The sequence below is a fragment of the Oncorhynchus mykiss genome, chromosome 18 (genome assembly GCF_013265735.2).
Source record: "Oncorhynchus mykiss isolate Arlee chromosome 18, USDA_OmykA_1.1, whole genome shotgun sequence".
Lineage (NCBI taxonomy): Eukaryota > Metazoa > Chordata > Actinopteri > Salmoniformes > Salmonidae > Oncorhynchus > Oncorhynchus mykiss.
The window spans coordinates 27,829,923-27,842,178 of NC_048582.1; the positions used below are offsets into that span (position 1 = coordinate 27,829,923).

Sequence of the window (12,256 nt, forward strand, 5' to 3'; positions counted from 1 at the left end):
GATGGCCCAAAGTATTTGCAGCCACTCGACATCAGTGTAAATCGTGCATTTAAGGTGGCGCTCCTTGTTCAGTGGGAGGCTTGGATGACAAGTGGGGAGAAATCCTTCACTAAAACGGGCTGCAGGCGAATAGCATCTTATGGTCAAGTCTGCCAGTGGGTCCTGACAGCGTGGAGCATTGTCAAAAAATCCACTATCATCAACGGGTTTCGAAAGGCTGGACTGCTGTGTGTTGAAGGGGGCAGCATGAGCTCAGCGGGGAATTTGCCTCCGGATGAAAGTGACGAGAGCGACAATGAAAACGATCCAACATCGGATGAAGCAATTCTGAGGCTATTCAACTCCGACACCGAAGGAGATGACTTCAGTGGTTTCAGTGCACAGGAGGAGAAAGATAGTGACCAATTACTTTCTTGGTAGGCTGTTTTAATTTTTGTTACAAGCCGTGTTTCGTTTAAAGGCTGTGTAAAGTTAATTTGTTTCAATGTACCGGTAGGCACCTGCGGCTTATAGACATGTGCGGCTTATTTATGTACAACATACATCTTTTTTAATAATTCAGTGGGTGCGGTTTATATTCAGGTGCGCTTAATAGTCCAGCAATTACGGTAGTTGTTTGCACTGATTTGTAAGATTGAAAGTGCATCTGGTAAATGAACATGTGGCAAGTTTAGTTCCAGGAAGAAGACCACTTGAAAGTAATGAGATTTCCTTCTGTAGGTCAATACTGTTGGCATTGAAATAAACCCAAAGCACTAAGGTTAGTGGAAGGAACAGTGCTGGGTAGAGTCTGATCGTACTGTATTTAAGGAATGGGGGAGTTGATGATCGAGGTGCTTTGTTTTATGATAGACAGAAGATGAAGTGGTGTGTTGTTCTGCTGGCCTTGCTGCAGTCTTTGTGCTGCTCAGGTAAGTGGTATACAATCCTTTCAGGTGTAGAACTCAATTTTGCAGCTGGTTCTAATAGGGCTTCTACACATGCCTCAGTCCATTTGATTTTGTTCATACACGTCATCACATGCATTAAGATCTATCTTCTCTTCCAGGTAGTTAATTTGGGATAAAGGAGACAAACTGTCTGAAGAGCTCTGGAGAAGACTCACAGAGATGTACTTTCAGAGTGGGACCTTTGTGGTGAGACCCGATCCTCGATTATTGGCCAAAGAAAAGATCTGATTTGTCTGAATTGGGCTACGTGTCATCGCAGCCTATGAACTCAGTACAAGAAATAGAACCTGGCCTTATCAAGCATCTCAGAATAAGAGTGATGATCGGTTTTCCCTTTCAGATCGTAATTAATAAAAATACACTATGGACAGGGAGGCCCTGATCCTAGATCAGCACTCTACTCTCTATACACTACTTTGAGACTGAAATGTTCATAAATAATTTCTCCCCAATACGCAGCTGATGAAGGATTGGGACTGATAAATACATGACCACATCTCTTTAGCAAAAAAAAAATCTTGACCCACAAATCGAATATCTTTTCTCAATCTTCGACCAGACAAACAGCTACAGCTGTATTTTACATCAATATGAGCAAATTGTTTGGTCGTAGACTACTGTGGTAGTCCGATAAAGGGTTTGTGAGGTTCATCTATAAACTGATGGTTTTTAGGACATTCTCAACTGTTGACAGACTCCACACACTGTTGATTTTGGCATGGGATGCTGTGTTTGTGACAGACAGGGGAGAACAGAATGTCACCAAATTAGTTTCTCTGCCTTGATCATTCCAACAGGACTGGTGCCTGTTATAAAAGCTAAAGATATAGATTTTTAGATAAAGAAGCCTTCATTGTGTACTAGCATAGTGATCAAAGTGCTTTATTGTATGCCCATTTACTTAACTACCACTAATCCTCCCCTCCCTCCCACCTCCTGCACAACACGTGTGTGCAGAGCTCACTCAGGTTGTGTCCCTGAACTGTGGCCAGGACACCGCCGAGTCCAGTAGTGAAGAGGTGAGAGGGGGGGGGGGGGGGGTTGCCCAACAGATTAAGAGAAATAAAGGGTGTTTTCACATTAGTCCTCTTTAAAATAATCCATCTCAGTCCTCTTTAAAGTGAGCTCTGGGGATTTGAATGAGGACTCGGCTCCTTTGGGAGTCCTTTTTGCTTAGAAAATAACCAAGATTTTTCAAAAATGTACTCATAACATCAGAACCGGTTATGGAACAGCCAGGGGTTTCCCTACATACATTTTGGAAGTTAATGTTGTTTGCATTTAGTTACAAAATTAAATGTACATGTAAAAATTACTGGTAAAAGGATAAATGGCAGAACAATAACTGCAGATTAAATAATGCTGTAATTGGGCTCCCGGGTGGCGCAGCATCTCAGTCCCTGGTTCGAATCCAGGCGGTGTCCCATAGGGAGACACCTGTCCACAAGCTCAAACAGTCAAACTCCACTATGGCCAAGACCAAAGAGCTGTCAAAGGACACCAGAAACAAAATTGTAGACCTGCACCAGGCTGGGAAGACTGAATATGCAATAGGTAAGCAGCTTGGTTTGAAGAAATCAACTGTGGGAGCAATTATTAGGAAATGGAAGACATACTGATAATCTCCCTGGATCTGGGGCCCCACGCAAGATCTCACCTCGTGGGGTCAAAATGATCACAAGAACGGTGAGCAAAAATCCCAGAACCACACGGGGGGACCTAGTGAATGACCTGCAGAGAGCTGGGACCAAAGTAACAGCCTATCATCAGCAAGGGCATTGAAAATGAAACGTGGCTGGGTCTTTCAGCATGACAATGATCCCAAACACACCGCCCGGGCAACGAAGGAGTGGCTTCGTAAGAAGCATTTCAACGTCCTGGAGTGGCCTAGCCAGTCTCCAGATCTCAACCCCATAGAAAATCTTTGGAGGGAGTTGAAAGTCCGTGTTGCCCAGCAACAGTCCCAAAACATCACTGCTCTAGAGGAGATCTGCATGGAGGAATGGGCCAAAATACCAGCAACAGTGTGTGAAAACCTTGTGAAAACTTACAGAAAACATTTGACCTCTGTCATTGCCAACAAAGGGTATATAAAGGTATTGAGAAACTTGTTATTGACCAAATACTTATTTTCCACCATAATTTGCAAATAAATTCATTAAAAATCCTACAATGTGATTTTCAGGATTTTTTTCTCTCATTTTGTCTCATAGTTGAAGTGTACCTATGATAAATTACAGGCCTCATCTTTTTAAGTGGGAGAACTTGCACAATTGGTGGCTGACTAAATACTTTTTTGCCCCACTATGTTAACGTGGGCTACTTGTAGAGGCATTTCTTGAAATGAGGGCAAAATCGGAATGTAGACAAGACCAGGACAAAGGATTCATGTTTACACCAGGTATAAACAGAGCTAAAGTGTCTAGCTGGGGCATACAGAAAAATAACTAAATCCAGATTCTCTATCAACAGAACTTCACGAGTAAGAGGCAGCAGTTGAATGTGTAACAATTTGGGAACAGGGGTAAGCAAACCTAGCCTGTTCCCAGATCTGCTATTGTGGTCTTTATCTCCTTTGGTCAGTCGGCAAGATGGCACAAACAGATCTAGGGACCAGGCTAAAGCAAATCTGCTTCAGTTGACACCAATGTATAGAACACTCAAAATAATCACTGTGCTAACCAAAATAATGTATTGCTGCAGGCCCTGCCCTGCCTGTGCCTGGCATCTGAGGCCCCTCTCTTTCCCAGCCACTCTTTCTCCAGACAGGAAATGGAGCCTCTGCTGTCGCCTCTTGGGATCAGCTTCGGCAACCACCTGGAGTATATTCAGTGATGTGAAACGTTCCGAGTGTTGCAGATAGAATAGTGAATTGTCAGCTCTATACATTACAATTCTGACAGACAACCATATCTGTTCTACACCATACAATTCTATAACGTGACATTCTCCTGATCAGGCCCTGACAGTACTCGTTGGAAAGAAGGGAGGTTCTGATGGTGGCGATGGAACATGAGCTAATTTCCAATTAAATTGATTACTCGTCTGAATGTGAGTCGTCATTCATTTTCATGTTCAGTCAATGGGACATACAAGCCTCTGGGATTTAATTTCTAAGAATGACAAATTATCCACTGTCCATCGTGATTGAAAGACGGATGCAGGGTGATCCTGTGTATGCAGACCACAAGAGAGCACTCAAAGCCCATCAACCCAGAGCTACATTCCCTCTTATCAAAGATAGTGTTTGTCTTCGTTTATACAGGCAGCCCTATTATGATATTTTGCCCCATTATTGGTAATAGAGCTCATTTGACTAGTCAAAAGACCGATTAATGGAAAATAAGAATTGGATGGCCTGAGTGTACAAAACATTAGGAACACCTTTCTAATATTGAGTTGCAACCCCTTTTGCCCTCAATTCGTCAGGGCATGGACTCAAAGGTGTCGAAAGCGTTCCACAGGGATGCTGGCACATGTTGACTCCAATGCTTCCCACGGTTGTGTCAAGTTGACTGGATGTCCTTTGGGTAGTGGCCCATTCCTGATACACACAGCAGACAGGCGCTTCTACACCTGCATTGCTTGCTGTTTGGGGTTTTAGGCTGGGTTTCTGTACAGCACTTTGAGATATCAGCTGATGTACGAAGGGCTATATAAAAATAAATAATATTAGATATGAAACGGTTGAGTGTGAAAAACCCAACAGCGTTGCAGTTCTTGACACCCTGATACCTACTACCATAACCTGTTTAAAAGGAACTTAAGTATTTTGTCTGAATGGCACACAATCCACATCTCAATTGTCTCTAGGCTTAAAAATCCTTCTTTAACCTGTCTCCTCCCCTTTATCGACATTGATTGAAGTGGATTTTTAACAAGTGACATCAATAAAGGACCATAGCTTTCACCTGGTTCGTTTCATAGAAAGAGCAAGTGTTCCTAAATGTTTTGTACACAATGCTTATCATACCAGTGACGGGTATACAAATTAGCTCTTCTAGAATACAACAGGACACTAAGCCTATTTTTTTTTAAACGTTCTTTCCTTGAAGTAACCACTGATCCAACATCACTGGATTTGTATAAGCAACCTCTCAATTGCATTGGTTACACTATATACAAAGTATGTGGACACCATTTCAAATGAGTGGAGTTGACCACTTCAGCCACACCTGTTGCTGACAGGTGTATAAAATCGAGCACACAGCCATGCATCCTCTGAATGGCACACAATCCACATCTCAATTGTCTCTAGGCTTAAAAATCCATAGGCAAATATTGGCAGTAGAATGGCCTTAGGAAGAGCTTAGTGACTTTCAACGTGGCACTGTCAAGTCAGTTTGTAAAATGTCTGCCCTGCTAGAGCTGCCCTGGTCAACTGTAAGTGCTGTTATTGTGATGTGGAAACATCTAGGAGCAAAAACGTCTCAGCCACGAAGTGGTAGGCCACACAGGCTCTCAGAACGGGACCACCGAGTGCTAACGCATGTAGCGTGTAAAAATAGTCTGTCCTCAGTTGCAACACTCACTACCGAGTGTTGCAATATCAGCACAAGAACTGTTCGTCGGGAGCTTAATGAAATGTATTTCCGTGGCCCAGCAGCCGCACACAAGCCTAAGATCACCATGCGCAATGCCAAGCGTCAGCTGGAGAGGCGTAAAGCTTTCCGCCATTGGACTCTGGAGCAGTGGAAACGTGTTCTCTGGAGTGATTAATCACACGTCACCATCTGGGTTTGGCGGATGCCAGGAGAGCGCTACCTGCCACAATACTGTGCCAATTGTAAAGTTTGGTGGAGGAGTAATAATGATCTGGGGCTGTTTTTCATGGTTCGGGCTATGCCCTTTAGTTCCATTGAAGGGAAATAACGCTACAGCATACAATGACATTCTAGACGATTCTGTGCTTCCAACTTTGTGGCAACAGTTTGGGGAAGGCCCCTTCCTGTTTCAGCATGACAATGCGTCCTTGCACAAAGCGAGGTCCATGTCGAGATCGGTGTGGAAGAACTTGACCGGCCTGCACAGAGCCCTGACCTCAACCCCATTGAACACCTTTGGGATGAATTGGAACGCTGGCTGCGAGTCACGCCTAATCGCCTGGCCTCGCTAATACTGTTGTAGCTGAATGGAAGCAAGTCCCAGCAGCAATATTCCAGCATCTAGTGGAAAGCCTTCCCAGAAGAGTGTAGATAGTTATAGCAGCAAAGGTGGACCAACTTCATATCAATGCCCAGGATTTTGGAATGATGTTTGACGAGCAGGTGTCCACATACTTTTGGTCATGTAGTGTATGTCAGATCAGTGACTACTTCAAGGAAGGAAGCATTAGATGCTCCAGCCTCAATCTTTAAGTTCCATTCTTTCACAACAGTAGACAAAGGTTAAAGGGACAATCTGAGATTGGTACATCCAATTCGACTTCTAAATCAATTATATATAGCCATTATTTTTTAATAATGCCTTGTGAGCTTAATAACACTTACCACAATCAAAATATAAGCTTGTTTTACTCCATTGCATTCACGATAAATGCTGCAGATGTCGGTTAAATTGTAAATTACCTTATGGTGCATCGTTGACAGGCACAAGCAGAATGAATCCCAGCCCTGGTTAATCGTTTTAGTGGTTATATTGCTCCAGTCCCATTTCCTTAGCTATTTAGCAACAACAACAAAAAAGCTGTTTGAGTCCCAGATTGCCCCTTTAAGTTAACCAATACATTAACCATAGAGTTGGTGATAAACAAGACACTGGGACATGGTCGAGGTATGATTTGAACATTTATATTGTGATCTTCGGTTTATATGCAAGTAAAGACATTTAGTCTGCAATCTCCCCCCGTTTTCTTCATTTGGCTCCCAAAATCAGAAACAACACTTCAATAATTTAATGCCTACTTCAGTTTGACATACTGCAAACCAACAACCTGAAAAGGATGATATTCAATCATGAAAATGCACAGGCTCTGGGGTGAAGTTTCCCCTAGGTACAGATCTAGGATCAGCTTCCCTGCCCCCAACCATTAGCGGCAAAAACGACCCAAGATCAGCAACTAGAGCCAACTTCACCAATACAGAGCAATGTAGATACGCAAGATTAATATGACAGCATGTTGTGTGTCTAGTAGTGGTCCCTCAACATTCATGGTCCACTTGAGTTCAGCACGGGCAATTCAGCTTCGTGGTTATGGTCGCTATACTGTACCTATTGCTAACAATGGTGGGAACCGTAGCTAATGCTTATATCAATCCAATCCAGGATGTTCACAATTCGGGAGAAGAGTGGAGAATTGGGACAAACCCTACATTGAACATAAGATGTCTACCCATTGATATCCAGGCTTATTAGGATAATAAGCACTAGCACCCTTGAAATGAAGGCATTGCTGCGAGAACACCGCCCCCTTTCTCTGAACTGCACTTTGGCAGGAGAAGCAGGAAATTGCACTACACTGGAATGTTTAGGCCATAAAAACAGGATATAGAAAGCAACAGAGTAGAAAGCAACATTCAATTTTAATGCGAGCCAGACAGGAATTTGTGGGTTAATTTTGCCAGTCAGGTCTAGCCTAATGCTAATGACAACATAATTCAATGCTCAGTACCTTCAAGCACCAACGTGTTGCTTCAATTTTAGCCACCATGTTGAGAATAACTGAGTATATAGTAAACTGCACCTGGAGCACAGCTGTCCCCACTCTGTACATTATATTTCTATCATTTTTAGGCCATGTCATGTAACAATTTAAAGGCAGCAGGGGGCAATGGGAGGGAAGCAAGGGCTGTTACTGTACAGAAACAGAAGCAGATGTTCATTAGGCACCAAACGTTTTAGAACATGTAGCAACGAAAAGTGAATGTGTGTGTTTATTGGACAATCCAGTAAGTTCCTCCCTGTTTCACAATCCGTTTTCTTCTGCTTGGTGCCTAATAAACACGACCCAGATGCAGGTCAGGTCAAACAAACACAGCACACACCCCACAGGGCCCTCGAAGACAAACACAATATGCCTCGTGCCATTTCAGTCTTCAGTTAAGCAAAAAAATTGTTACGCATTAAATAAAACATTTATGAAAAAAATTATTCCAAGTCACAAATGTTTCCAGTTGCACAGTCATGGCTTCGTGCCTTTAGGAGGAGGGAATTTCCTTTTTTCATTTGGAGATTCTTTCGAGAGGGCAATCGTCTGTGAAAAAAAAGGCGTCCTGATTCACGTGTCACCGAATGACAGCACAAAGAGCGAGACACTTGTAAAACATTCAGGGAATACTTAGGAAATGTTGGGAATTCGTAGCTCATTGATTAAAATAACCTCTCAGCCTATACTCTAAAGTTTTTCGATCTCATGATTTCCAATCAAATTGATTTATCCAACTAGCTTTTAAAAACTTAACAAAAAAATAAGAAAATCCTTTCATGTATTAAATTATTTCATATAAAAACAGAGGCAAAATAACAATCCCTATTACAGAGGCCTTCCATTATGGGCTGTTAACCCATTTCCCCTTCTATCTCTCGCTCTCACACACGGATGCATGTGAACACGCGCATGCACACATACACGCACACAAACGGGTCCACATACACACACACTCACCAAAGAGCGTCATGTTTTACAGCATGTCCATGCAGTACCAATGCAGAATGAATCCTAACGTCGTTATTATGGTTTTCTGATTACGTGGCACAAACATATGGCAAAGAAGAAGCGGATACATGGTTTGGCGTTTCCTTATTTACATGGTTAAGTATTCACCATCATAATCATGGAACACGAGGAGTTCAGTTTGTCAATGTCCACTGACGGTCCTGTGTGATAGATAGAAGCTCCTCTCCAAGAGAGGTAATGTAGGCATCATCCAACAGTCTCCTTTTCTACCACTCCCCTGGTCAGTGTGTCAGTTTGGTGTTGCCCCCCCTCTTGGGTGGGGCCGGAGGGGGCCCCCGCCGTAGCGTTGCATAGCCTGAGACGTTCCCCCCCGACAGCAACTCGGGTGGCGGTGGGGGCAGCGCCAACTCCATGTCGTCCATGGTGCCCGCAGCGGGTTCCAGGTTGGGACCGGAGAGGCGGGACGAGGAGAGCGAACCCTGCCGGCTCACCGACTTGCGCTTCAGAGTCCGGTTCAGGTCGTCCATGAAGTTGCCTGGCTGGGGGACACCGTTGTTGCCGTTCCCATTGGGGGGCGAGGTGGGCAGCTTGGGAGGTGGGGACAGGGCCGGGGGAGATGGCTGGTTCCGCTGCAGCGTAGGGGGAGGGGCCTTCTTCAGGGAGCCCTTGCCCCAGGAGGAGTTGATGGTGGCGGGGGGAGGGGGACCCGGGGGGGCGGGCGGTACTTTTGGCTGGGGGTTGACCACTGCCACCTTAGGTGCCCCGACGTGGCCGTCACTGGGCAGCGGAGGAGGGGGGAAGAGATCAAAAGCCGGCGGGGGAGGGGGGAAGTCAGCGGTGGACTGGCGCTGCTGACCCACTTTGGCCTGCAGGGCCAGGTTGGCCAGGTTCAGCTTGCCTGGCTTTGGGGGCGCCGCGGGGCCGGCCGGGGAGGGGTCCTTAGAGGGAAAACTACCCAAGGGTACGGCAGGGGAGGACGGGAAGGTGGAGGGGGAAGAGGACTGGGAGGCAAACTTGCTGAGAAGGTTCCTGCGGGACTCCTGGTATTCAGCAGAGGAGTTAGACTTGATGCTGGAGGCCTTCTGGGGGGTGGCAGGCAGGGGTTTCTTGCCCCCCCAGACAGAGGAGCCCGAGGAGGAGGTGGAGGAGCCCAATGGAGATCTCTTCAGGGGCGAGCCTAGGTTGCCGGGGGGGAGAGGGGGAGGCGGAGGGGTGGGGCCAGTGATGGGAGGGGGAGGGGGAGCAGGAGGGGCAGGGCCGGTGACCGGAGCAGGTGGAGGCGGGGGAGGAGGGGGGAAAGGCAGGCTGCTCTCAGAAGGGGGTGGAGGGAACTCTGGGGCCTGTTGCTGGGCCTGTCCACCACCTGGCTGCCATCTTGGTTTGGCCTTCACCGCAGGAGGAGACAGGGGGGCTTTGGGGCTCTCAGTGTGATTGGTAGACAGTGTGGACCCTGGGAACTGGCCTGCCATCTGTTTGACCAGAGAGGTGGTGGTGGGCGGAGCCATGAAGGACAGGGGTGGCGGCTTGGAGAGGCTGTGCTGCTTGGGAAATGTGGGAGGGGGCTGGTTGGGGGTGTGGCCTATCTGTAGGCTGTGCTGCTTCTTCATTGACACCGGCGGAGGCGGTGGTGGGGGAGGAGTTGGGGCAGCAGGTGGGGTGGGAGGGAGAGGGGAAACTGGGTAGGGAGGCTTCTGGGCACCATGGTGGAGCAGAAAGCCTGGGGAGAAGGTTTTGGGTAGGGCAGTGGGGGGAGCAGCTGCGGGCGAGTACTGCTGCTGAGGAGGTGGGGGAGGAAAAGGGGGTGTCTGCACCGAGAGCTGCTGGGGAGGCGGTGGGGGAGGAGGGGGTGTCAGCACCGAGAGCTGCTGGGGAGGCAGTGGGGTAGGAGGGGGAGGAGGTGGGGGGGGGCGGAGGAGGAGGAGGGGGTGTCAGCACCGAGACCTGCTGGGGAGGCGGTGGGGTAGGAGGGGGAGGTGGTGGGGGAGGAGGAGGAGGGGGTGTCGGCATCGAGAGCTGCTGGGGAGGCGGAGGCGTTGCCAGGGGCGACTCGACCAGTCTGGCAGTGGAGGGAGAGGGGCCCTGGGGGGGACCGCTGGGGAACTTCTGGGCCAGTGCCTGCTGGAGGGTGTTGGCGCCGTAGCGCGATGTACACAGACCTGGCATGGTGTCTGGGTGAAGAGGAGGGGGAGGGGGGATGTCGTTGCTCTGCGGCGGCGGTGGGATGAACTGGGGCACGACAGCCGGGGTGGGGGGCCCGAGCCGGAGTGCGGCCATGGCCGACCCCAGGGCAGGCATGGATGGTGGGGGAGGGGGAGGCGGGGGAGGCGGGACATTGATGTTGTTGACCAGCGGTTTGACAGCCGTCTGATGGGGAGGAGGCGGGGCTTGAGCTAGCACCCTTGGTGGGCTCTGGTGGTTGTTTTGCGCCCTATGGAGATTGGCGGCCTGGTGGGCGGCGTTCTGGTTCTGCAGCCGGGTGATGGTGCTGTACTTGGCGAACACGGTGGGGCCCGAGTGGTGGGGGGTGCTGCTGGCAGGCAGGGGCGGCGGGGGAGGAGGGGGCGGGGGAGGGGGCGGCGGGGGAGGTGGGGGTGGAGGGGGTACAGCTTGGTTGTAGCTGCTGCAGGGCTGTGGGGACAGCTGTTGGGGTGGTGCAGGAGAGGGCTGTGGCGGCAGGGAGGGCAAGACCTGGGTGTAACTGCTACGGATGTGGGGGGGCAGCTGTTGGGCTGGTGGAGAAAGTTGGGGGGGCAGGGAGGGTGGTGTAGGGGAGGGCAGAGAGGGCAAGACCTGGGTGTAACTACTGCGGATCTGGGGGGGCAGCTGTTGGGGTGGTGGAGGGAAGGGCTGGGGAGGCAGGACATGGGTGTAACTGCTGTGGATCTGGGGGGGAAGCTGTTGGGGTGGTGGAGGGGAGGGCTGGCGGGGCAGGCAAGGCAGGACCTGGGTGTAACTGCTGCGTATCTGGGGGGGCAGCTGTTGGGGTGGCGGAGGGGATGGCTGAGGGGACATGGACTGGGTGTAACCGCTGCGGATCTGGGGGGGCAGTTGCTGTTGAAGCAGGGGGGAGGTGCCCTCCTGTGGCTGGGGGGGTGCAGCATGGGTGTAGCTGCTGCGAGACTGGGGAGGCGGCTGCTGTTGTGGCGGCGTAGCCGACGCAGGGGGCTCCAGTTGTGGGGTCTGGCGGTGCGCAAGGACAGGGTGGGGGAGGGTGGCGCCTCTGGTGGACTCCCTCATCTGTGTGGGGACAGAAGTACACACAATGAGTACAGGATCACCATGGACCATCTGTTGATACGCAACAGTTACAGGTAAGGGTTAGGATAAGGTTTAAGGTTAGGGCTAGGGTTAACTTTAGGATAAGGGTTAGTAGATAGTGAAATTAGCCCCGGCGTTATGAGTGGGCATTAGGTGGCCTGGACCGCCCTACCGTACCTCCTTGTCCACCCCCCTATGGAAATCAAAGGCGTCCAACTGATTTGTTCTGGCGCCGGCCCTGGTTGAAATGTTACTGATTGTAGAGCATCTACAGATGGACTGACTATCAAAATAAAGTGTTACCCTAAAGTAGAACCTTACTAGAACCAGCAGTGAGTGAAAGAAAAATTCAAGCAAAGAGAGAGGAAAAACTTGCGACCGAGACAAAAATCAACCATTTCAGTAAAAAAATCTGATGGAGACAAAGAGGAGA

At 48.9% G+C, this 12,256-nt stretch overlaps 1 protein-coding gene and 1 long non-coding RNA gene across 6 annotated transcripts in view; one reads left to right on the plus strand and one right to left on the minus strand.

Moving 5' to 3' along the window:
• The first annotated feature begins 32 nt into the window (after positions 1-32).
• LOC110495952 lies at positions 33-1,983 on the plus strand. The gene is made up of 3 exons (XR_002469493.2): positions 33-416; positions 853-911; positions 1,049-1,983. It is a non-coding gene; the product is annotated as an uncharacterized LOC110495952 (long non-coding RNA).
• Positions 1,984-9,847: 7,864 nt separating this feature from the next.
• LOC110496785 (ras-associated and pleckstrin homology domains-containing protein 1) overlaps positions 9,848-12,256 on the minus strand; it is a 74,838-nt gene continuing 72,429 nt past the window's right edge. For all 5 annotated transcript variants that reach the window (XM_036952459.1, XM_036952460.1, XM_036952458.1 and 2 more), the window contains one exon: positions 9,848-11,802. In XM_036952459.1, coding sequence (XP_036808354.1) covers positions 9,988-11,802 — 1,815 coding nt within the window. In that variant the 3' untranslated portion in view covers positions 9,848-9,987. The remainder of the gene's footprint in view (positions 11,803-12,256) is intronic.